At 39.4% G+C, this 26,563-nt stretch overlaps 2 protein-coding genes across 7 annotated transcripts in view; one reads left to right on the top strand and one right to left on the bottom strand.

Annotated features, from left to right (window-relative positions):
* CENPP (centromere protein P) overlaps positions 1–26,563 on the bottom strand; it is a 315,918-nt gene that overhangs the window by 84,397 nt on the left and 204,958 nt on the right. The gene's annotated exons all lie outside the window — the stretch shown is intronic.
* ECM2 (extracellular matrix protein 2) overlaps positions 1–26,563 on the top strand; it is a 38,290-nt gene that overhangs the window by 2,648 nt on the left and 9,079 nt on the right. Inside the window, exons 2-5 of one of the 5 annotated variants that reach the window (XM_048858349.2) lie at positions 4,864–5,182; positions 19,729–19,917; positions 24,069–24,617; positions 25,194–25,309. In XM_048858349.2, the coding sequence (XP_048714306.2) occupies positions 4,888–5,182; positions 19,729–19,917; positions 24,069–24,617; positions 25,194–25,309 (1,149 nt within the window). In that variant the 5' untranslated portion in view covers positions 4,864–4,887. Of the gene's footprint in view, positions 1–4,863; positions 5,183–19,728; positions 19,918–24,017; positions 24,618–25,193; positions 25,310–26,563 lie in introns of all 5 variants that reach the window. The other 4 variants (XM_048858350.2, XM_048858348.2, XM_048858353.2 and 1 more) reach the window with 4 other exon arrangements.

The following is a 26,563-nucleotide window of genomic DNA, read 5'->3' as shown; positions in this document are numbered from 1 at the left end:
CAGGCAGTCAAATTCAAACATAGAGAATCCCTCTCGGCAAAACCTTAAGTTACAAAAAGACACAAAAACAGAAATACACATTTCCTTCAGCACAGCGAATTTACAAGCCAAAACAAAAAAAACCTAATGCATTTTTTAGCTAGATTACTTACTAACTTTACAGGAGTTGAAGGGCTTTCATCCTTGATCTGTTCCCGGCAAAGGTGTTATACAGACAGACAAAAGCCTTCCCCCCGCTTCCAGATTTGAAAGTATCTTGTCCCCACATTGGTCATTTTGGGTCAGGTGCCAGCGTGGTTACCTTAGCTTCTTAACCCTTTACAGGTGAGAGGATTTTGCCTCTGGCCAGGAGGGATTTTATAGCACTGTATACAGAAAGGTGGTTACACTTCCCTTTATATTTATGACACCACCATATGCTTTGTATCAAGAAAAGGAAAACTTGGCAAACCTGCAGTATGAAAATGACCTGACACATTAGCAGAAAAAAAAATCACGGTGATTAAAAAACTGTTTTAAGATCAAGAGACTGAGACAACATCTTACAACTATCTATGCACCAATATAAAGGCATTATTTGAAAGGGGATGTGCTGACTTCATTTCACTAAATTACAGCAATTGCTAACTTGTTATTCATCTATCAAGGATGGTCAATCAGACTTAGTGACATCCTCTAACTCAGTATTATTTACAATTACACGCATTATGTATACAGTCAACATCACAAACCAAAATCTAGTTTAAGACAGAGGACTATTAAAATCACAGAAAATACAGGTTTTTGTGGGTGCTTCATGTTATAAGAACTAGAGTATGAAAATTTAATGCCCACGCATTTGTACTGTAAATATGGGATTATGGCTTCCAGTTTTTGTACTAGAGAACAGATCTAAATTTCTTATGCTCCGACATTGACCCAAGATGTCATGCAAGCAATCTCATCACTAATACTGTGCAAACACAAAAAAAATCACAGCTATTTCCTAGAAATATTTTTTGATTAAATGGATACCTAAAAAGACATCAACTACTTAACTTTACCTTTCCTAATATTAAATGTACTAGATGTCTTCTATTTCAGCATTTTAAATGGATGTTGCTACTGTAATTTGTGAAACTGTAAATATTAAAAGGAACTTCATTTTTGCCTCAGTTGTTGGGATCCCAAAATATTGCCACTTTGAATCCTGTTTTAAATGAAGTCTAGTTCAGGTGAAAAAATTATTCTAGCTCCTAGGGCAGAGGTCCCCAAACTATGGGGCGTATCCCCACTAGGGAGAGCACAGAGGAACGTTGGGGGGGGCATGGCAGGGCCCAGACCTACCCCCAGCCTTGGCCCCGACCGTGGCCTGGCCACGGCTTCCACTCCCAGCTCTGATCCCAGACCTACTTCCTGCCTCGGCCCCTGGCTGTGGCTCTGTTCCAGCCCCAGCTGCGACCCCAGCCTCAGCCCCCTTGCCCCTGTCCGCACCTGCCTCCCCAAGCAGTGGCCCCACTCCTGTCTCCCAGTGAGGGGTGTGTGTGCAGACCGGAATAAGGAGGGGCATGACTGTGAAAAGTTTGGGGACCACTGTCCTAGGGTTATACAACACTTTTTCTTAAGGCCATGACTAATACTCAAAAGATTCTGGACACTTAACAGAATTTAACTAAAAAGTTCATTTACAAGAACAAAAGGTCAGTATGGCTAAGGAAAGCTAGTGCCAGAACAAAATCCCTCACAACATTTCCCCAAAACACAAATAAAGCCCTACCGCACTATCATAATCTATTATTTGCTAAGCTCTAATGAGCTCAGTACTTTACAAGGCACAAAGATAAACACAAACCCTGCTTGAAGAGCTTAGAAAAGAAAGGAAAGTACTTGCTTTAAGCCTCTCTTGGAAGAATGCCACAGATTTAGTCTAGTCTATAAAGATGGCGGGTTATAGCCCATGAAAGCTTATGCCCAAATAAATTTGTTAGTCTCTAAGGTGCCACAAGGACTCCTCGTTGTTTTTTTTAAAGATGGTGAGGTGTATTCCAAATCACAAGTCCTCATCAGAGAAGGTCCCATTTTCTCATCTTTGTAGGATAATAATGTTAGCATCTACAAGATTGTCACAACAAGTCAGAGGACAAAAGCTGGTGAAATACTTGTCATAAGTACCTCTTTTTGGAGTCCATTCCACACTTGAAAAACAGCTGTGTGACATGCTTGCTGTATTCCAGAAAATGCTGGAATCATGTCTAGTGGGGTTTTTTTTAACCCTGCTTGTTGGTGACAGTAAACATAATTTGATGACTGGTTCAGTGTACTAACTCCAAAAATACAACAAAGAGTCTGGTAGCACCTTAAAGACTAACAGATTTATTTGGGCATAAGCTTTCATGGGAAAAACGCCACTTCTTCGGTAACTCCATGATCTTTAGCTATTTTGAGATGTGTTTTTAATAGTGTAGGGAACAACTCAATATGGAACAATCCTTTTAGATTATAGCCCTTGTGTTCTTCACTAAAGATGATTTGGGACACAACAGAAAGAAGTGGATTTGCCAATGTGTGAAGAAACCATCATTCCTGAGTTGCAGAGGTCAGGCAGCCATAAGCAACAGTGGTGGTCAAGGGTTGGAGAAAGCATTCCTTTAATTACAGCCATCAATGAACTCTTGTCTGCTGCCTGGGCTGGAGGCACGATTTGTATCTAACAGAAAACTAACAATTCTCACTCTGACAATACAATGAACTACTACCATAAACTTAAATCTAGCCCCAAATGTACCGCCAGTTACTTATTAGATGAGCAGTGAACATGTATTTGAGTGGTATGAATCTGGAAATCTGTTCCATATTCAGGAAGGGATTTCCAGATCCATGCTGCCTGAACACAGTATCCCTGTATCCAGGGCTATATTTGAATTCAAGTGTACTGCTCAACTACAGAGAGTCAAAATTACAAGACTGGTTAGAGAGCTCTGTCATTACAGACTTTATCCAACAGATTAAATTGTCCATGCCAACCTGCCATTTTGGGATATGAGAGCAATCCAGGGTGGATAAAAATCAATGATTAAAATTTTTTTTAAATTGATTTTTTAAATTTAAATAGGATTTTTTTAATAAAATACTTTTTGAGGAAAAACATATCTAAAGATAGTTTTAATTAAGATATATCTTTGAGCTATATGTCTCATCATGGAATAGGGATCATAAATTCTAATTCTATAGTATGAGACAATATATTCATGTAATGCTTAAGAAAAGTTCTGTAAATGAATGTCAATAGTTCATCGATTAGGGACCCAGTCTTATGGGGTTCCAGGGGCTTCTGTATAGATTATTTAGGTTAATCTTTCTACCTACCCAATGGGACTCAGTGCTCAGTCTAGAAGATACCATCAGAGATGCTTAGTTTTACAGTTCTCAAACTGTGGATTTGTGTCTCCAGAGATAACATGCTTGTTAACAGCAAAAATGTTTTTAAATAAATAAATAAATAAATAGAGGTTAGAAGTAACAGACCTCAACCCTATTGTCCCTCTGCAAATTTATGTACAGAGTCAATCCCGTACCTCTCTCTAAAAGTGCAAAGTTTCAAAAAGTTCAATAAATAGAAGAATGTTGGTGGTGGAACAGATCTGGACAAAGAGAAGAAGTCTAGAGATAAATGTGAGAAGGGAGGGACAGGCAGTAGAAACAAAAGTGAAACTGTTTGAGCAGCATATTGCAGAAGTCTTGAGGTCTTTCTGAGTGTAGCCTTCATTGATTTGAAATCTACCATACCATTCTCTCACTAGAAAGGAAAACCTACAATGGCAGCAGGCCATAAAAGAGAATCAGTTTGGGAATAAGAACCATTCAAGAAATATATGTTTGTTGATGATGTTTTAAAGAAAGTCACACCAGTCAACTGGTGGAATTCACTTAAGCACTTGGATTCAGAGACTGTTGAAGTGATAATCTCACTTTTAACAGCAGTAACTTCTTCTGACAGTGTAGAAAGAATATTTTCTTCCTTTGGACTAATTCATTCCAAACTGAGAAATCATTTGGGACCTGAAAAAGTAGGAAAGCTGGTTTTTCTTTTCCAGATGATGAACAAACAGGAAAATGAAGGTGAAGATGACTGAGTTAGCTGCAGAAGCCAATATTTTAAGTTTCTTATGTTGATCTGGCAGACATAGTCAATTTAATTTTTTTTTAATATTTCATTTCACTATTTTCATTTAACTATTTTATTTTAACAAAAACAAACCTGATTTCAAAAAACTTGAATGTTTAACTAAATTCAAAAATTCATATGCTTGTTTTGCTAAAATATTATACCTTTGCTGTTGAAGAAAAAAATCCAGAATACATAACTTTGTTGTTTTAGATAAATAAAACAATTTAAATGTCTGTCTGGTGATGTTCTCCTCCTAATACATCATGGCAAGAAAATCCTCCAAATATTAACGATTAACCTGTTGAATTGGAGACAGTTCACCTCCCAATGACTTCATAAATATCTGCTTTAATTACCTTTGGTAAATGAAATAACCAAACAATCATTCATTTTCTGATATAGCTGTAAAACTAGTCTGAAAAGTTTTTAAAATAAATCACTTAAAAATGTATAGTGTGTACCTTCTAAAAATGAAACCTACATCTATCTCTAAGTTGTGAAGAATATGTATTAAGGTTATAACAACCAACAAGAATGCACTTTTATGTAGAAATCTATGATTAAATCAAGTCTTCCTGACCAGTGATTTAAATCATGATTTAAACCAAATCCACCCTGGAGCAGTCTAAGCATTTTCTGAAAACTGTGTTTTAAACTTGCATTACATGACATATACTATAAAAAGCTGTATCTATATCTCACTTTTTCTTTTTTAGGGCACTGCTTGTGAAGAGAAAAACATGCAGACTGCATCTTTGCTTTATTATTTCCTGCTTGTCTGTTGGTGTATTGATTTTGTTGAAAATCAAACAAATGGAATTCCTAGGCGGCAAAGAAGGAGAATGCGCTATAGAGGATCAAGAAAGGGTTCCTCAACAAACCACAGACCAAACAGACAACCACAGATTAAGACTTCAACTACTGTTGCTGTAGTACCAAGCGTTCCCCTTATTAATATTGATGATGGCATTACAGAAGTATTTGACTCTCTTATAGGTTTGAGTGGACATGAATCCAGTTACAGTGTCTTACCAGGTAAGAAGAAAACAATGATGTTTTGCATTTTACCTCTATACTTAGAAACCCTCCTCACTGTAGGCCACACTTTTCCTTTGCTTTAAAAGAAATTCATGCAACTGTAACTTTAAATTACACACACACACACACACACACACACTCTCTCTCTCTCATTCAATGGTAAAAAGTGATGTGAATGAAGAGTTAAGATGATATGTAGAGTTAAGCAAAACTCAAACGTCTGCAAACCAGAAAATTCAGTTAAAGTTGCCTGTGCAAACTTAACTCTGCTCTCTCTCAGCAATGCCCCAATATGCTCCATTAACACACACACCTCTTTACTCTGCCAACCCCACAGCTGCTGAAATGTACAAGTGCTTTATCTCCTTTTACAACCCATTCACATTCACCCACAGGATACTATCTAACACTATTAAAGGACAAAAAGGTTGCCCACACCATCTTCCCTCTACCTTCTTTAAGCAATATCTTAATATGCACATACTAGTTCTCAGCACTTACTAGATTCAGGAGGTTCCAGATCCTAGTATACACCCACACAATTAGCCAACTCCCCAGAAAGAATACCACATGTACACAATTTAAAAACCATTTCACAGCCTTTTACAACAACCTTACACTTACTCACAGGACACCATCTCACTTTCATTAACCATCACTAAAGCATCAGAATCTTTTCATATTCCACCTCACTTCTGAAAATATCCTTTATAATAAAAGCACTATACCCTTCTATTGACATAACCTACACATTTCTGCATAGAAATTATGCATGTTGCATCCTGAAGCTACACATGCACTTCTTCCCTTTTCTCACACAACAAGAGGGTAGAAAACAGATGTCCTCATATCACAGTCACACCTCTGTCACACACCTCAAAGTAATCCATAGATGTTGCAAACACACCTCTACCAAGCACAGCTAACTACCGCATCCACCATTCAGTACAGTTAAACCCCTGTGCCCTGCTAATTATAGAATGTACACAATTCTGCACTGAAATGATGTATAGTGGATCCTGAAGATATACATGCAGCTCTTCCCTTTTTCAACACACATCAGAGGGTGCAAAAAATAGACCTTTATCATAATCACTGCTGTCACACACCACAAAGTAATCCATAGACGTCCTCACCTCACAAACACACTTCTACCAAACAGGCCCAACTACGGCCTCGAACATTTAATGTAGGTACACCTAATACACTGACCGCACCTGGAGTATATCCAAATAATTTCCAGTGATTATTAGCCAGCTCCACGGGAACAGAGGGAAGATGGGGTTCAATGGTACACTGGCAGATCTGTGAAGGACGGTTAGGGTTCACTAGAAGAGCTGGTTGGGGTTCAGTGGGGTTGGGGTGCACTGGTAGAGCTGGGGGGTTAGGGTGCAGTAGGTGCCCTGGCAGCACTGTGGGATGTAGGGCTTTTTTAGACTCATAGACTTTAAGGCCAGAAGGGTTCATCATGATCATCTAGTCTGACCTCTTGCTCACTGCAGGCTGCAGAACCTCCCCACCCACTCTGGCAATTGGTCCATAACCTTTGGCTGAGTTACTGAAGTCTTCAGCGAATCTACCATTTATTCTCATTCAAACCAGCAAGTGACTCATACTCCCCACTGCAGAGGAAGGTGAAAAAACCCCAGGGTCTCTGCCAAGCTGACCTGGGGAAAAATTCCTTTCCAACCTTAAATATGGCAGTTAGATCCTGAGCAAATGGGCAAGACCCACCAGCCAGACCCCTGGGAAAGAATTCTCTGTAGTAACTTGGAGCCTTTCCCATCTAATGTCCCACTTCTGGCCACTGGAGATATTTGCTAATAGCAGACAGAGAGGGGCCGTATGCCAGTGTAGACAACCTGATCATACCATCCCTTCCATAAATGTATCAAGCTCAGACTTAAAACAAGTTAGATTTTTTGCCCCCACTACTCCCTCCCCTTGGAAGGCTGTTCCAGAACTTCACCCATCCGAAGGTTAAAAACCTTCAGCTAATTTGAAGTCTGAACTTCTTGATGGCCAGTTTATATCCATTTGTTCTTGTGATAACATTGGCTCTTAACTTAAATAACACTTCCTCTCCCTCCCTGGTGTATATCCCTCTGATGAATTTATAGAGAGCAATCATATCTCCCCTCAGCCTTCATTTTGTTAGGCTAACCAAGCCCAGCTCCTTAAGTCTCCTCTCATAAGGAAGGTTCTCCATTCCTCTGATGATCCTGGTAGCTCTTTTCTGCACCTGTTGGGATGCACTGGCAGCACTGGGGGTGTAAGAAGGTTGAGGTTCAGGGTGGTTGGGGTTCATTGCAGGGCAGCTGGGAAGTGCAGGGGGATGGGGAAGCCAGTTTGGTGTGCACGGGTGGAGCTGTGGTGTATAGGGTAGTTGATGTGTACTGGCACATGTGATGCAGGGTGGTTGGGGTGCACCGGAAGAGCTGTGGGGTGCAGAGGGGTCGGAATGCACTGGCAGAGCTGAGGAGCAGGGGTTTGGAGTGCACTGGCAGAGCTGTGGGGGTCAGACAGGTTGGGAGGCACTGCAAGAGCTGGGTTGTTGCCATGCAGGAAGGTTGAGGTACATTGACAGAGCTGAGGGTGCAGTGGGGTTGGAGTGCACTGGCAGAGCTGAGGGGTACCAAGCCTCCCTCACGCCTGAGCCCCCAATCTATCTCACTTCCCCTACCATCCATCCCCATTTGTCCCCCCACCCAATCAACTCCCTCCCCTTGCAACAGCCCCAAACCCCTCTTTCCTATTCCTCCAATCACCTGCTCCCCTAACACACCTCTCCTCCCAGGAAGAATTCACGTACCTATTTTCTACCTCGAAATATTTTGATTACATTCCCCCCAAAATAAAATTGCCACATGTGGACTCTCAAATTGTAGGAACATCCAGTGATTCAGTCCAAAACTTCTTTTGTTTTAGGAGGCGGTTTGTCATTAACCTATCCTTAGATATGTTAGTGGAATGGGGAGTTCAGAGCCTTCAAGAGGTCTGTTACTCATCCAATCATTAGTACTTCTCAGTTTAACAGTTCAAAACACCAAAAGGAAACTTTTTTGGAGGGACCCTGTAACTCAGGAACCCATTGGTTAAATAATCCCAATTTGGATCACTAACACCATATAATGCTCTCATAAGGCACATCAAATTTCAAAGCAAGCCAATTAACAGTTCAGATTTTAGAGCACTTACAAGATTTAAGCTTTAAAGCATATAAAATAGCAGGAAAGGAAACCTTCCAGACATTTTTCAGTATCGGCACATCAAAAACGTACATTTTGTAATACCATTCTCAATTTGGGTCCCTCAAAGATTCAGTGGCTGCCATGCACTACCTTGCATAAAACTTGACAGATTGAGACCATTTTGACCTGCATCATAATAATGGTTTTATCTCTAACTCTGGGCAAAAAAAAAAAACCCACCTAGAAATTTTTTTAAAACTTTTTTTTTTCTGAGCATATATCTTTGGAACCCTGGCTCAAATGACACCCTCCTGAGGCACACCAGTTTCAAAGAAATCCAACTAAGCATGACAATTTTAGAGGACTTAGAAAGGTTGATCTTTAAATAGATGTCATGAGCCAACCTTAACTATAGTGGCATTTATATATATGCATATAAACCTTAATGTTAGGCAATACTACCAACACCCCCTCTAACAGACACACCTACTTAAATAAAAAAATAAAAGTTTTATAATCCTAATTACTGCAGTACTTTTTTTTTTTTATATTTTACTGTGTTTAGTTCATGAAACTTGTTAATGACAATCATTTCTGCATGTCTATGTCTATAAGTCTCAGAGGTTTTTTGTTTTTTTTACCACATAAGAGTAATATTTTCTGTAATTTTCCACACATTGACTGCACTTTACCTAATACATTTTTTCCCTTAGCCTCACTAATGTTTTCATAACCTCAAAATATCCAGTAGCTTTTAAGGTCATGTAATAATGTTCATAGCTCCTTTCTTAACATATCTGGTAAGTCAATTAATGGCTGCTCACTGGTGCCCTACTGGCAATAGCATCAGTGATACTCAAGACCACTTCAGATATTTTCCCAAATGTTAAAAACCTTAATACTTAAAATATTCCTTGAACTAAGTGTTTTGGGTATACTCTGATTTGTTTTCTTAATAAATTAAATTAATAGCTCTGAGATAATGGCTCTAAATCTCAAAAGATTATTAGAAATGATACTCCATGTCAGATATGTTATCAGTGGAAAGACTGAGCCTCACAAGCATACAAAACACATTCTTAAGAGACAAGATCACCAATCTCAGTCCATATTTATAATCTGGTGATATTTAAAAGAAGCTGAATATAATGACACAGGAAGAGACAAAATCTTGATACTGTATAAAAATATTGCATGTTATTTCAGGGTCTACTTACTGATTCTTTAATCTAGAGCATCATGCCTGTCTAGAAATTCTCCATACTAAAAATAATTTTGTAATTTGGAGCAGAGGGACTTGCTGCCTTAGGGAACTAATAATGAAGTATTTCACCTATGTTCATTAAAATCAGACCCAAATCATAATAATCTGATGCTTGTTTGGTGGACTATGTGAATTAAATTAGTGGTCTCTATCCAGGTCCTAGAAAAACATTACAAAAATCACTACCACAGTCTGCATATCCAAAAGTACTAGTTCACATTATGAAAATTTTCTGTGTCTTACAGGATGTGTTGCATACCCAGAGAACTTTTGAAACCTTCTTGTGACTTAAATGGCAGAAAAAAATTTTATTCACATTTTCTAGAACAATTCACTTTTGGTTTGGACCTTTTTTCAGACTAAACTAACCATCTCAAAACAAGCTTGAAAATAGGAGGTTTTAATGGAAAGGCTGACAAAACTCTGACTGTAGTAATTTCAGTGGGTGCTAATATAATGCATTCATAATGATACTACTTACATGAAACCTTTCATTTGAAAACATTCTTTAAATAGAAGAAAAACCACATAAATAGCATCTACTCCATTTAAGCAATTCTCATCTTTCTGTCAGAGACCATCAGTCATGTTGAAATAATGCGCGGTTTCCTTCACCCCCAGTTCTGTCCATTTCTGTTTATCTAGACTTTTACCCAAAAGTTGAGGTAAAGCCACTGGTTTTATTTTAGTCGTAATGCAATACTGGAGTTGCACCATATTTCCAAAGATTGAAAGTCCTGTGCTTAGCTGCCAAAGATTTCAACCACAAGGTATTATTCCATCTAGTTTTTAAAGTTCAAAATTTTAGTTAAGATCAGATTTGGAAGTGTCTATTAAATAATAGACCTGCTATAAATTCTGCTTCAGCAACAGAAAAAAATCTTACATTTCTGTTGCTCCAAAGCACCCCCAGATCTTACTCTCCTAAATGATTACTCTCCTCTCCTCGCTCTTGCATAACACCAATTAAAGACCATTTCTATTAATTTAAACACATGCATGAAAAGGAATGGACACAAATAGAATATCAATAATAGTAATCAGCTATCTGCATTCCTTTGTGTGTAAGATCATGTACACAGAGATGAAATAAGTAAGTAAAATGTTTCTTTACCTGTAAGGCAACTTTCCAGTCTCGTTTCTTGTTTATGGGCTAAGTCCTGTCTGTTATGTAGATAAGTGTAATGGGAGGTACAGTGTTGCACTATTTAAGGGGGTGCAGTCTTTCCTACTCCTTGCATTGCTGGTCCTGTATGGTGTGTGGATAAGAGAGGCAGTGAGGGCCATAGTTCAACCTCCTCTCTGCCCCCTATGGGATATCATGAATCCCTGAGGAACTAAGGATGAGGTACAGGGACTGCAATTCTGCCTGGTCCTTATACAGGTCAAGCAAGAGGAGAAAAAGTTACTTGCTCCCGAGTTATCACTGAGCACATGCAAAATGGCTAGGCGGATTTTGTCCCTATATGTATAACACCGCCCTTTAAGAAATTTGAATTTAAACAGAAAGCAATATTAATAATTGAATATATACATCTGCAGAAAGAAGCCAAATCCTGACTCATTTCTTACCTAGTTTTCATTCAGACAAAACTTTCCTTGTCCTCAGATATTGTCAAATAATAAAAACAAAAGAGAAATTTTGAAGAAAAGCAGAGATATTTCCAGCTCAGATAGGATATATGCTACTTTGGAGCTGCTGGGTTTTTTGTTTTTTTTTTCAGGGCCAAGTGTACTGTTCTTTGAGTTTCCTTTGAAGATGTGATAAATGAAAGGTGGGGGGTAGCTCCCTTTTATGGACACCCAGCCAGCCAGTTAGCTATAAATCCTTCTTGGTAGTAGTTCTGTACTTGCTTTACTTGTAAACTATGTAAAACTATGGCCTGTGGGCCATACCCTGCCCAGCTCTTGAGCTCCTGGACGGGGAGGCTAGCCCCTGGCCCCACCCCTGCTGTCTCCCCTTCCCCGCAACCTCAGCTTCTTGTGCCACCAGTACTCTGGGCAGCGGGGCTTCGAGCTCCTGCTGGGCAGTATGGCAGTGTGGCTGGCTCCAGCCGGGCAACACAGCTGCCAGTCCTGGTGCTCTGAGTGGCATGGTAAGGGGGCGGGGAGCAGGGGGTTGGATATGGGGCAGGGAGTCCAAGGGGGCAGACGGGGGACAGGGAGAAGGGGTTGGTTGGATGGGGCGGAGGTTCGGGGAGGCCAGTCAGGGGATGGGGAATGGGGGGGTTGGATAGGCATGGGAGTCCTGCGGGGCCTGTCAGGGAGCGGGGGTGTGGATAGGGGTTGGGGCAGTCAGGGGATAAGGAGCAGAGGGAGCTGGATAGGGGGTAGGGTCCCAGGGGGGTGGTCCCGGGAGGGGGCGGTCAGGGGACAGGGAGAAGGGGGGTTTGGATGGGTTGGGGATTCTGAGGGGGGCAGTCAGGGGGTGGGAAATGGGAAAGGGCAGATAGGGGGCGGGGATCAGGCTGTTTGGGGTGGCAAAGCCTTCCCTACCCGGCCCTCCATACAGTTTTGGAACCCCGATGTGGCCCTCAGGCCAAAAAGTTTGCTCACCACCACTGTAAACGGTTAAAAAGTCACCCTGCATAGGTAAAAGGAAGGGAGGGGCACCTGACCAAAGGGCCAATGGGAAGGCTAGAACTTTTGAAAATTGGGAAAAAAACTTCCCCTTTGTCTGTCTGTGTTGTTCTCCCGGAGAGCAGAGACAGGGCTGGAACTATGCTGTAAAAAGCTTTGGGCCAGGTATGATGGATCACCAGATCATATCTAGAAACTACTCATTTGAAACCCCAGATATGTAAGTAGATTAGGAAACGTCTTGGAAGACATGATTAGGTTTATCTCTTATTTCTTTATGGCTTGTGGACTCTTCTGTGCTAACCCCAGGTGCTTTTGTTTTGCTTGTAACCTTTAAGCTGGACCTCTAGAGAGCTATCTTGTTACTTAATCCTTGTAATTTTTTTTTTTTTTTAAATCTAGCAAAAAGCCTAAGTTCCAAATGTATTTCCTTTCTTTTTGTTTTTAATAAAATTTACCTTTTTTTAGAACAGGATTGGATTTTTGTATCCTAAGAGGTTTGTGTATATAGACTCAAGGACTATCAGAGTTGGAAGGGGCCTCAGGAGATCATCTAGTCCAACCCCCTGCTCAAAGCAGGCACAATCCCCAATTTTTTTTCCCCCCAGATCCTAAATGGCCCCCTCAAGGATTGAACTCACAGCCCTGGGTTTAGCAGGCCAATGCTCAAACCACTTAGCTATCGTTGTTTAATTAGCTGTTAGAAAACAAAGGAAATCAGCTGTTGTCTTCTCAGCTCTTCTCTGAAGGGAGTGTGAAAGGGCTTGAGGATACCCCACAAGAAGGAATTCCTGGGTTCTCGCACTTGGGTGGTGGCAGCATCTACCCATCCAAGGTCAGAAAAAAGATGTAACCTTGGAAATTTAATGCAAGCCTGGAGTGGCCAGTATTAACTTTTAGAATCCTTGCGGGCTTCCACCTTCTGCACTTGAAGTGCCGGAGTGGGGAATCAGCCATGAGAGGAGAGTATATGAAAAAAATATAATGACCCATTACAGAGCACATAGAAAGCTGCAGTCAGGATCTTAGCAGTGAGTGTCTCCCTAACAGTTGTATTATGGATACTTGGGTGAAATGAGGAAGGGCACCAAATACCATTTGGACCCAGATAATTTCCTCTCCTGCTAGCATAGTTTGAGCTGATCAGAGTGCAAGTGAATAAAGGCTTATGCTAATTGAAAATATTGATATAAATCTATGGACTGTGCAGGCCTTTTCAGAAAATAACAGAAAAGAAATTAGGTGTAATTGTTTCAAGAGCTTACTATTTTTTTCCCCTGAGTACCTCAGTTCCATGGAGGGTCCTACCATGAAAATTCACACTATGACAGCATTTTCCCTTTCTCGTTCCCTCTATATCAGACAGTCTTCACGGTGGGATTTAGGAAGCAATAAGTCATCCCTAGGAAGGGAGGAGGATTCAATTTACCCGTGAAGAACTGAATAGGAATTTTAAGGGTTACAGGAGTACCCTGTTCCTTTAACAAACAGTTCATCAGCAAGACTCTACAGCCTTTGAGAAAATGTGGATGGAAGTCCCTGTAGTAGCCTTACAGTCCTTCTCATAAGATATGTGTGATCTCTCCACTCACAAAAACACTGTTCTCTTTACAGTGTAAAGTAAAGAGAGGAGTTGTACCTGAGGCTTTGAATGTGTGTGTTAAATGCACCTTATTCCTCTGTAGCGTCTGTTCACATCTAACACATGCATTTCTACTTAGGACATCTGCATTCAACCAGAACAACAACAATACCACTTCCTAATATGAGAAGATCATGGACTTGGGGATGGAGGCCTGGTTAGTTCTACCACATTTAGAGTTAGAACTACCACATTTGAAAGAATGTGTAACCAAAGTTTCATTTAGAGAATGTCATGCTCCAAAACCCCCTTAGACAAGAAGTGTGGTGAATAGACAAGATACTTTCAGTGAGAAGAGACCTACCAACTGTGAAGCTGAAAGATGCCTTTATTAGCCCACAAATCAAGCTCATGATAAGAACCTGCATATTGCCAGAGGACTGATAAGAGTGGTGATCCTCAGGAATCTTATATGATGATGATGAGAGATTCTCATGGGTTTCTTATGGTGCAGCATGCCTGCAATCATTGAGTGCTCTTTGCAAAAGTATTGATCTTGAGCTAACTGATCAGGGCATATTGAAAAAACATCAGAATGTCCTTTGCTTGAACTGACTTTGCCCTGATGCGTGTCCCTTGTAATGCCAACACCTACGCCACAAGTGATCATTTGTGAATTTCCTCAGATTCCAAGAGGGTGTTTTCACCCTTCTTAGAATGAATGACTGTCGCTTCTTTCTCTCAGCTTCCCAGAAGATGGGTTAGGTAACACTAGATATTGGCTCAGGATAGATCTCTCTTGCACTATGCTGTGTGCGCGTGTGTGGACTTTGAGAGGAAGTTCCACTTTCCTCTAAATCAGGTCTGAGAAACAAATTCTGAGGATTAATGTGAAGGTCATTATAATAACTATGGCCTGTTTCACAATCTTCTTTACCATCTTTGCTCTCGAGTGGTTGAGAGGGAAATAGCATAAAGAAGGATTTTTAGCCCACTTCTGAAATAAGGGGACAACAGCCTCTACTTTTGAATGTCTCTTCCTCTTCTTTTGGCTTTCCATCTGGACTTACATGCAAACACATTAATCAACAGGCTTCCAACCTGGCCTGTGGTGCACCGAAGACTAGATGATATATAGATGTATTCCTTGTGTTCTAAGCACGTCTTGTTGAGCTAGTCAACCCTGACTTTCCTACTTCATGTAGGGTTCCAAGGAGTAGATCAAGGCTAATTTTCTAAGTAGTGATGAAGGTTGATAGTCCATAGCATTGGACAGGTTATATGCCTCTCTGGGCTACATCTGCCTCCACTCATATTTTTATTTGTATTATGGAAGTGCCTACTCATGGACCATCATGCTAGACACTGTATAAAACAGGACAAAAAGATGATCCTTGCAGGAGTCCAGTTATATTCCTACTATCTGGGGTCTGGCATCTATACTGATTACCAGTTTCTCTGGACCCATTCTTAGATAGTTGTTATGTAACATTAAGAATGAATTAACCAATTGCTGACAGGAAGTGAATCAAGAATTGTGCCAGGTAGCCACACAGGAGAAAAACTAGTTCAGAGAGTTGATCTTAGGATAAATATTTGGCGAATCACTCCCTATCTTCTTCTGCATCACTTCTGAAATAAAGATGGCTTTAGATATAACTTAAATGGTAGACTTCTCTGTGAATTGTAATGGGTGCTTCCACTTGTTTGTTCAAAGCCATATTTCTCAAGGTTTTCGCAATGGCTGCTGGGCCCTGTCTAACATGATGAAAAGTTATCAGACATTGGTGGACATATATCCCTTTCACTTGAAGATACAAGTGGTAAGGCAATTGTGAATATCCATGTAGAAGTTATGAGTCAAAAAAGGAGTACTCTGTATAGAAAATGCTTCTTGCTGCAGAAAAAACTCTAGTGCTTTCGGGTGAGTCTCCCTGATCATATCTCCAGAAAGTTTATTTTCATATTCTGAAGCTTTGGGAAGATAATAAGGTAATGGTAAATTTCAGTGTTTCCATCTGGAATATTGATCTCCTTATGGACTTGTTGGGAGACCTGAAATCTAGAATGGGCTGTATGCGATTGTTTCTTTTTGTAACACAAACAATACTGTACCCTTTCCAGAATATCAGTCTCTCCATGGAACTGGTTCTGTAGTTCAAATATGTAGGAGATAGACTACTGCACTCTTCATCTTCTGATGCTGTGAAAAGTCTTGTTGATAGTGCTGGTTTATTTTAATTTAATTTGGGATAACAAACTTGTCACTGGGACAATGAGTTTCATTGAATATCCTTCCCTGATTATCTGAAGCACCCATTTTCTGATGTGCTTCACTCCTAGATAAAGGCCTATCCTGAAGCATGCCCTCATAGGAGGGGTAATTTGTCCAGACTTGTGAAACCCAAAAAACAAGAACAGCTTTAGGCGGGATGAAGAATTTTAGTGTGTGCGCGCGGGGGAAGGGGGGCTGTTTTGGGGCACTTTCTCACAGTTAAGCATAGATTTCCACAATAAGAGACTGCAGCCAATGCTCTGAGGGTTGAGGCTGCTGTATCGAAGTTCAGTCTGAGTGATTATCTTATTCACCTGCTAATGGGTTTGGCAGAAATACTACCTCAACTGGTATTACTATGCTCTTTAACAAGGAGGCCATAGAAGGCTTAACTTTAGCCAGAAAAATGAAGACCTTATAGTCCTTAGATACAAGGTAGGACTTTAAGGGAATTCCTACTCCACCTTCTTAACATACTTATAAACCAAATGAGGAAGAATTACACAGCAGTCACACAATTTTTCAAGGTTAGGGTCTTTGCGTTTGTGTGTTTTTACTGTTGTAGTTTCTAAAAGCATAAGCACCTATGAAGTTAACCCCCCATTTATATGTAATTCTTCGAAGTCTGGTGAACTGTCTGAGGTATCTCAAAATCTCAGCTTTAAAGAGGTCTCTTTCTGTTTAGAGGATCTTAAAACCTCTTATAAAAGGTTTTAAGAGTTTTTGCTCTTTCTTTTATTGCTGATTGTGAGCAATATCCTTCACCAGTCCCCTGGGCCAAACTCCTGAGAGAAAGGCAGGAAGGGCTCTGTGAGGGGGAGACTACCGTACCAGGGAGACTGGAAGGAAGGAAGGAGTCTGTAGGCATGACTCCTGCATGCCTCCATAAGGAAAAGGGTAGCCACTTTATGACTCCGGTGGGACTAGGGAGGTTGTATAGGAAGTGGAAATACGTCCATCTCCCAGGGAGGAGGATGTGAATCACTTCAACCTATACTACTCCACTGCTTGGTCTGGATTGTGTGGGGACTGACCACAGAAAATAAGTAGGTTTAGAGTAGCAGCCGTGTTAGTCTGTATCCGCAAAAATAACAGAAGTACTTGTGGCACCTTACAGACTAACAAATTTATTAGAGCATAAGCTTTCATGGACTACAGCCCACTTCATCGGATGCATAGACTGGAACATATAGTAAGAAGATATATATATATACACATACAGAGAAGGTGGAAGTTGCCATACAAACTGTAAGAGGCTAATTAATTAAGATGAGCTATTATCAGCAGGAGAAAAAAACTTTTGTAGTGATAATCAAGATGGCCCATTTAGACAGTTGACAAGAAGGTGAGAGGATATTTAACATGGGGAAATAGATTCAATATGTGTAATGACCCAGCCACACCCAGTCTCTATTCAAACCCAAGTTAATGGTATCTTGTTTGCATATTAATTCAAGCTCAGCAGCTTCTCATTGGAATCTGATTTTGAAGCTTTTCTGTTGCAAAATTGCCACCCTTAAATCTTTTACTGAGTGGCCAGAGAGGTTGAAGTGTTCTCCTAGTGGTTCCTGACATCAGGAATCATAACATTCAAAAACTGGTAGAAGAACACTGTCCCATGTTTGGTTTGAAAAAAACCTACCCCCAGTTCCATGACAATGATTCTGGCCTGTTCTCAACAAAAGGAGTTTTCATGCGGTCTGCTCAACCATCCTGGGGTGGATCTTGCCCCCACTCTGGTTAACAGCTGGGTTTCACTTTGGCCTGCTGTCTCTGACTGACATTTCTGAGAAGGAGAGTACTGTCTTTCAAACTCTCAGAAACCCCAAATATTTTTTTTCATTTTAACTGTTTTGAGGAGAAAAACCTCAAAGCCACTGAAGAAACATTTAGTTAAAAATCTTGTGAAAATTCTGCCTTCGGCGTGCTACATGTGCTGCTTGGAGGCTAGGCTGGCCACTGCCACATCCCTAGAATACCGCACCTGGAAACAGCATGGGCCCACCCTGACCAATGTGACCTTGCAAAATTCACAATGCATGTGAGGCACATTGCATTGAGGACACCATTTTGAAGAGACTGTCACTCCACACCCACTGGCATGACCTCAGCTGGTGCATATGAGGTCACACCAGCAGGTCTGGAGCAGCATGCTCTTGAAAATGGTGTTTCCCATCTGTGATACCAGATAAAACTATAGCCAGTTCTGTCTCAGGACAAAACCATAGAAAAAAATCACTGTCTGGTTTAAAACCTGACGAATCGGCTATCTACTGGAGGCAGAGAATTCTGGAAAATTCTTCCTGAGGGGTGATCTGAAGCTCTGGGTCAGAGCAAAGTTCTCATCAGCCTTCTGTTGCCACAGACAGGGAACATCTCTCCATGAAGACAATCAGACATGGAAGGGATTAAGTATAGAAACTATAACCAGTTCCCATCAGATGTCCACATCATAAAAGCCACCATCAGAATTGATGCTAATTGTCCCCTCTTTAGGCAAAGCAGAGAGGCCAAAGATTGAACAGGACATGGATAATTAACTATACCATCCCATCTCCCACCTTAATGACCTTACCAGGTCAGGATTGAGACACAGTGGCAGGGCAATGTGAGAGCAGCTGACATAGATTCTGCCCATGTTTAAACCATTTTTTAGAAAGAGGATTTTTATTTACAACTGTCAATCTGGCATGTTTTAATAAACACTAAACTCACTTAAGGCTAAATCCTGATTCTGCTGTTGTCAATGGGCATTCTTCTTTTCACTTCAATGGGTAAGGATTTGGCCCTGTTCTGTTCAGGTTCTTATACTGTGCTCATCACCATAGAATCTGAAGGCTTTCCAGTCATGCATTAAGCAACATGACTACACATTTGTTACACATTGTTTGTTCTCCCATCCTTTCCCCACAGGGAGATGCATGTGCAGTGGAGTCTCGTGGTTTGGAAGTGTGTGGGTTTTTTTGTTTTGTTTTTTTAATAGAAATATACCTGTTACTATGTGTTTATGTTACAGAAGGCAAGGTCAAAGAAATGCTCCTTGCACTCAGAGTGGAAGGTGATGAGGTTTGTGACAGTCATTGTGATGCCCTTGCTTCCTAGAGAATATGGTGATGGGTGCGTTAGAAATATATACTAAAAAGAAATGTTTTATGTTCTCTTCAGTTCCTTATCAACTATTGAGGACTCAGATATCCAGAGTGAAATTGTAAGCTAAAGTATTTTATCTACATATTGGAAATATCCTCATTATATCAAAAATGTCTGATGTAATTTTTACAGAAAAGAATAATACACACATTTAAGAATTCTTTCTTCATACTGTACTCAAGCACCAAACTAAGACTCTCCTACTTAAATACATTCTGCAGAGAAATCATTCATTCACTTTCAGGTTAAGAGCAATAAAAAGCATTTAACACCTGAAACATTAATTAGCTGAAAAACATTTACTGAAGATCCAGTAAAATGAAATATTTGCCTTTAACATTAGCCATATTCTCTGGCTTCCCCAACCAATTTACTATTAATATCAAATATATGCAAGATCTAAACAATGAAACTGTATAATGTTAATTTCAGTTTAAGCTATCAAAGAATTATTATTTAATTCACCTCTTGCTTTTGACCTAATTCTTTTTCTTTTATTAGGAAAGAAAGGGCATTGTACAGCTAACGGGATGATTATGTACGATAAAGCTGTGTGGTCCCCCAAACCTTGCATTATTTGTCTTTGTTCAAAAGGAAAAGTGATTTGTGATGAAACTACGTGCCTTTCTCTGACATGTCACAAAACTGAGATACCTGAAGGAGAGTGCTGCCCAGTTTGTTCTGATATTGGTACAGTACACTATACTATCTTCTTATCCATCATTTAATTTTCTATTTGTTATTTTTACTATTTTAAAACTACCTCAAATAAAACATTAAATAAAGACAAAGGGTAAGTGATATAACCTATAAAAAAACAAGTAATGATTTATGCAATTTTATTATACATATTTAACTTTTTCTAAAATATATATTATAGAAATTATTTTGGGGAAATTCTATGGCCTGTATTAACAGGAAGTCAGAATAGATAAGCAAAATGGTCCCTTCTGGCCTTGGAATTCTTGAAACAAACAATTTTTTAAAATACAGAAAGTAGAAAAGTTCAAAATTATGTAATAACAGCAGCTGTACAGCTCAGTTTTTCTTTACAGAATCAACAAAAATTGTTCCATAATAAAATCCAAAAGGTATGTAAAACTCTTTGTTGCTCCCAAATGGAAATATGCTATGCCTGCAATGGGAAAAGGATCAGGGCCCCATATTTTCTATTGATTTTTTCCCTTTTTTGTTTTCTCCTCCCCTCACTATCATCCCTATGTTTTTTCAGCTAATGAAATAAAAGCATAAACTTTACTCCTTTACAGTACATACCAAAAAGAAATAAGGTTCCATTTATAAAGTGTTAATAAATGATTTCGACATGATATAAAAGCACATTAGACACACGAGTAGTATGTGTTATAAATTGTTATAAACACACCAGAAGAAAGCAATAAAAAGTGGTAGTTACAAGCAATCTATTAACCTGTTGGACACTAACATCTTTGACAACTGACCAACCATTTATTAACACCTCAGTTAATCATTTATTAACCCTGGATATACTACCTATAAAATTAACCCTAATAGTGTGACCAAATGTCCAAGTTATCCATCACCCCACACTGAAGAACCCCCACAAAACTTTTCATTATAGAAAAGCATCTTTTCTATTGCAAGAATGCTGCATTGTTTCCAGGGAAGCAAATGACAACTGAAGGTCCCCACCTCGCAGGATCAGACCCTTGTATCTCTTTTGCACTTAAACTTGATGGTGGAAAGTCTAGTTGTGCATTTAGGAAACAAGTACCAAGTATATTTCTTATCAGACTTTAAAGTAACAAAGCAATAAAGATGTTCTAAATACCAGTTAATATGTTTTAGCAAAACAAGTTTCCAAGGTTCAGTAAATATTTTCTCTTAAATAGGGTATACAATTTTAAAAACTATTGTTTTTGAGTAACACTAATTTCAAATTATCACTAGAATTTCTATTTTAAAATAAAGAATCAAAAAAATTATGAAGGTAGTTGAGTCCGCCCTCCTTTTAGCAGATGGAACTCAAACAAAGACAATGGGCGGTGAGCATATAAAAATGTGTACTCATGCTGACCAAGTGAGAGGAAGCAGTTAACATGGCAGAATATCAGCAAGAACAGCCTGCAACCCTGTGGTTTCAGATGATGAAAAGAAAGGAGAGAAACTGGATTGGTGACATTTGCATATATAAAAGTATTATTTATCCCACAAGAATGCACACTATTTAACTTTTGTACTTACGGTGACAGGAGTAGTGACACTTTTTCTTTCTATATCTCTGCTGGGTTGAGCATGGGTGGAAAGTTGATTGTAAAGCTAGTAGCAAGATTGATGTATAGAGCAACAATTATACTAGATTTATTCAAATTGGCATGGTTTGCATGTGCACATGCATATGTAATGCACAAATTGCAGTGCAATCTTTCCACTTTTCAGAGTAGCAGCTGTGTTAGTCTGTATTCGCAAAAAGAAAAGGAGTACTTGTGGCACCTTAGAGATTAACCAATTTATTTGAGCATAAGCTTTCGTGAGCTACAGCTCACTTCATCGGATGCATAAAGTGGAAAATACAGTGAGGAGATTTATATACACACAGACCATGAAAAAATACACATTGTAAGGAGAGTGATCACTTAAGATGAGCTATTATCAGCAGGAGAGTGGGGTGGGGGGGACAGAAAACCTTTTGAAGTGATAATCAAGGTGGGCCATTTCCAGCACATTTCGAGGAGTTAACAAGAACGTCTGAGGAACAGTGGGGGGGGAGGGAGGAATAAACAAGGGGAAATAGTTTTATTTAGTATAATGACTCAACCACTCCCAGTCTCTATTCAAGCCTAAGTTAATTGTATCCAGTTTGCAAATTAATTCCAATTCAGCAGTCTCTCGTTGGAGTCTGTTTTCGAAGTTTTTTTGTTGAAGGATAATCACTTTGAGATCAGAAATTGAGTGACTAGAAAGATTGAAGTGTTCTCCGACTGGTTTATGAACATTATAATTCTTGACATCTGATTTGTGTCCATTTATTCTTTTACGTAGAGACTGTCCAGTTTGACCAATGTACATGGCAGAGGGGCATTGCTGGCACATGATGGCATATATCACATTGGTGGATGTGCAGGTGAACGAGCCTCTGATAGTGTGGCTGATGTGATTAGGCCCTATGATGGTGTCCCCTGAATAGATATGTGGGCACAGTTGGCAACGGCCTTTATTGCAAGGATAGGTTCCTGGGTTAGTGGTTCTCTTGTGTGGTGTGTGGTTGCTGGTGAGTATTTGCTTCAGGTTGGGGGGCTGTCTGTAGGCAAGGACTGGCCTGTCTCCCAAGATTTGTGAGAGTGATGGGTCGTCCTTCAGAATAGGTTGTAGATCCTTAATGATGCATTGGAGAGGTTTTAGTTGGGGGCTGAAGGTGATGGCTAGTGGCGTTCTGTTATTTTCTTTGTTGGGCCTGTCCTGTAGTAGGTGACTTCTGGGTACTCTTCTGGCTCTGTCAATCTGTTTCTTCACTTCAGCAGGTGGGTACTGTAGTTGTAAGAATGCTTGATAGAGATCTTGTAGGTGTTTCTCTCTGTCTGAGGGGTTGGAGCAAATGCGGTTTTATCGTAGAGCTTGGCTGTAGACAATGGATCGTGTGGTGTGGTCAAGGTGAAAGCTGGAGGCATGTAGGTAGGAATAGCAGTCAGTAGGTTTCCGGTATAGGGTGGTGTTTATGTGACCATCACTTATTAGCACTGTAGTGTCCAGGAAGTGGATCTCTTGTGTGGACTGGTCCAGGCTGAGGTTGATGGTGGGATGGAAATTGTTGAAATCATGGTGGAATTCCTCAAGGGCTTCTTTTCCATGGGTCCAGATGATGAAGATGTCATCAGTATAGCGCAAGTAGAGTAGGGGCATTAGGGGACGAGAGCTGAGGAAGCGTTGTTCTAAGTCAGCCATAAAAATGTTGGCATACTGTGGGGCCATGCAGGTACCCATAGCAGTGCCAATGATTTGAAGGTATACATTGTCCCCAAACCTTTCCAATATGGCTCTGAACTTCACAGCGACCTGGGAGAACAGCTCAATCAACCTCCCCTCTCCAGACAGCTTTAACCAGGGCTGTACCAGCTAGCTTCTGCTCCCGCATTGGGGGAAAGGGTTCTGAGAACCTAGTGCTACTGTAAACCCTCCTCCCATCTCCAGGCACACTTTTTTCTATTTGGGACCTTGTGCCAGGCACATAACATTAACAAACGCAATAGTTCAAAAATGTACTACCAAATCAAGCCTATATTCAAATTCTTTTGGAACTGCTTTGATGCATTCTTATTTATCATATTAACACCTTTACAAAAAAGAATACAGATAACTATTCTACGTTGTAGCTGCTGTAAAGGCTTAACCATTGATCGTCATACTCACTTAAAATCTGGATTCTCCACTAACCAGCTGTGTTCAGTAAAATTCATCAGATGCTGGATTTGCATAATGATTGTAATATTATTATTTCCTCCTAAAGGTATTATACACTGACATTTGAATCATTTTTACAGTAAAGATTCATCAAGAACCACAAAACAAATATTTAACATTTTAGTGTAACAAATTTATAATATATTATAATTAAGATTATAAATAAGAAATACATTTTTCATTCTTTAAAATCATATTCTCAATGTGAATTTATTTCTTCTATAATTAGAATATTTATAATGTTTGGGGCGGGGCTTAATGGTTACTAACACTAACTTCATTCTCATTTCCTCTTATACAACCATTTTCTTTTTTTCCCTCACTTTTATTACCCTGGTCACTCTCATTTTAAGTACTAAATATTTCACTGGATGACACACCTGAAATTTCTGGTGCTTCTCCAGAGCCCAATGACCCTAGTGACCCAATGCTATTGCAACCACTGCATACCCAGGCTGAAATGGACGAGTTACTCAGACGAGAGAAGGAAGAACTTGAAGGGAGAGAAAAGGAAATTCACAAAAAGGATGACGAGAAAAGGAAGAGAAAAGAAAAGAAAAGTCAGGAGGAGAAAAAAAAACATGGCTATGAAGCCCATCAGAAAGAAGAGGAGGAAATAAGCAGGAGAGAGGAAGAAAAAAGAAGAGCATATGAAGAGGAAGAGCTACAAATTGAAAAGGAAGAAGAAGAAAAAAGAAAGGGAAACGAACTTCCAGAGCAAGAAAGAAAACAACAAAAAAGCGAAGAGGAAGAAGAGGAAGAGGATGAACATATTTTACGAGGTGATGTTTTCAGAATGCCCCCTCGATTCCCAATTCCTGTTCCTCCTGCAGAAATTCCTCCTTTGCCAACTGGATGTTCGATTTCTGACACCACAGTAAGCTGCATTAATGCCAGACTTACACAAATACCACCAATTACTGATCCAGAGCTAACAAGCTTAGAGCTTGAAGGTAAGAAAATGTTTGCTTTATATTATTTTCTTCACCAATTAAAATTTAGCCCTCTCCAAAACCCACAATTTTAATGATAGCAAATTATAATGTAAAATGCTTTATACTACTAGTTTCTTATCACAGAAAGAAATTTAAAGGCATTTTACAACTAAGCCTGAGAAATTATGCAACAAACTAAGCCTAAGAAACAAGCAATAACCTAGAGATTGAAAGTTTTATATTTCATTATCAATGCCCTCAGAAGTTCAGGCCCATCTACTGTATATTAATTTATGATTTCTCTTATTACATTAGCTCTCCAACACTAATGCTTTTGTGCTCCTAAAGATGGTTTCATAATTATAGTAATTTTAGATCTATGGTAATCTAATAAAAGACGTTAGTGCCATGTTGCTACAATCTAACTTGCTTTTCAAAATTTAGATGCTACTAGTGTTGAGATACAAAGAGACATACAGTTGACTTTATTTCCATAAATACATTTTTACTTGTACATTACCTAGTTACCTGACTCAGACCATATAAACTGCAATACATCACTAAGATATATCTATTTTTAACTATCTGTCCTAGGGAATACCATTACTTCCATTCCAGATGAAGCGTTCAATGGGATCCCTAATTTGGAAAGGCTTGATCTAAGTAAAAATAATATTACTTCTCCAGGCATAGGTCCACAAGCGTTCAAAGTAAGCATGCATACTCTTTCTAACATCTCTGTCACTGATTTGTGCTTGAAGTAGATCTGGCTGAATACTATAGGGCAAATCATCAGCTGATATAAATGGCTATAGCTCCCCTGGAGTCAATGGAGCTATGACAATTTGCACTAGCTAGGGATCTACCCCTATGTAATGAATATATGATTAATCAAATTTTGCCATTTTCAATAAATCATTTTTGCAGTTTTCAGCCAGTTATATAGTCGGTTGAATAAAATTCACTGAAAAAGTTATTTACTGAATAACAATTATATTAATATTTTTCTGGTATTTTATCAGCTTCAGTACTGAGATTTTTAAAAATATCTTTTCCATCATCATAAAGTGCTTCTTATATCCTTTTTAGAAACCTCATAGTACTTGGACTCTCTTTTAAAGAAAAGTAGTATGGAAAGGGAAGGTTTTGAAAGGTGCTGGCTTGACAGCACAGTGAAGTTCTTCATATGCCTAAAAACACAGAAGTTGCCCCACCAGTGTGCCTCATTGTCTAACGTGGAATGACCACCTCTAATGTTCTTTCTTTAGAACTTCATCAGTCATTAGCCTGCTAACAAGGGTGCCTGAACTGGCATCAGATATTGCAGTTTTTTTCTTTATGGCCTTTATCTTGAAAGGTGCTGAGCACTCTATTTCCAATCTAGCAAAGTACTTAAGTACGTGTTTACCTTTAAGCACATGATCAACGCCATTGCTGACAATGGGACTACCTATATGCCTAATTAAGGCACATACTTAAGTGTTTTGCTAGATCAGAGCCAGAATACTCAGCATGTTGCAGGATCAAGCTCTACAAGCACACTTGAGTTACGATCTGGATGGTGACCATCAGCTCATTTCACACAGGCCATCTAACTGCCAATAAATGCTAAATACCAATCTGAGCTGGATTTCTAGCCAATAACCTAGAGATGAAAGGCTTTATATTCCACTATCAATGCCCTCAGAAGTTCAAGGCCATCTACTGTACATTATTTTATGATTTCTCTTATTACAGTAGCTCTCCAACACTAATGCTTTTATGCTCCTAAAGATGGTTTCATAATGATAGTAATTGTACATCTATGGTAATCTAACAAAAGACATTAGTGCCACTGTCCCCTTAGTACAAATGAATTTGAGAACATGATTTTGTTTAGTTTAATTCAATAATAACCAAAGCGTAAACCTACATTTTTGTTTGCAAAAACATTAATCCTCTGAATAAGTTGGGAAATAAACTAA

This window comes from Caretta caretta, chromosome 7, assembly GCF_965140235.1.
Source record: "Caretta caretta isolate rCarCar2 chromosome 7, rCarCar1.hap1, whole genome shotgun sequence".
NCBI classification, from domain to species: domain Eukaryota; kingdom Metazoa; phylum Chordata; order Testudines; family Cheloniidae; genus Caretta; species Caretta caretta.
The sequence above is the reverse complement of the archived record's forward strand: the minus strand, read 5'-3'. Positions and strand labels throughout refer to the sequence as shown.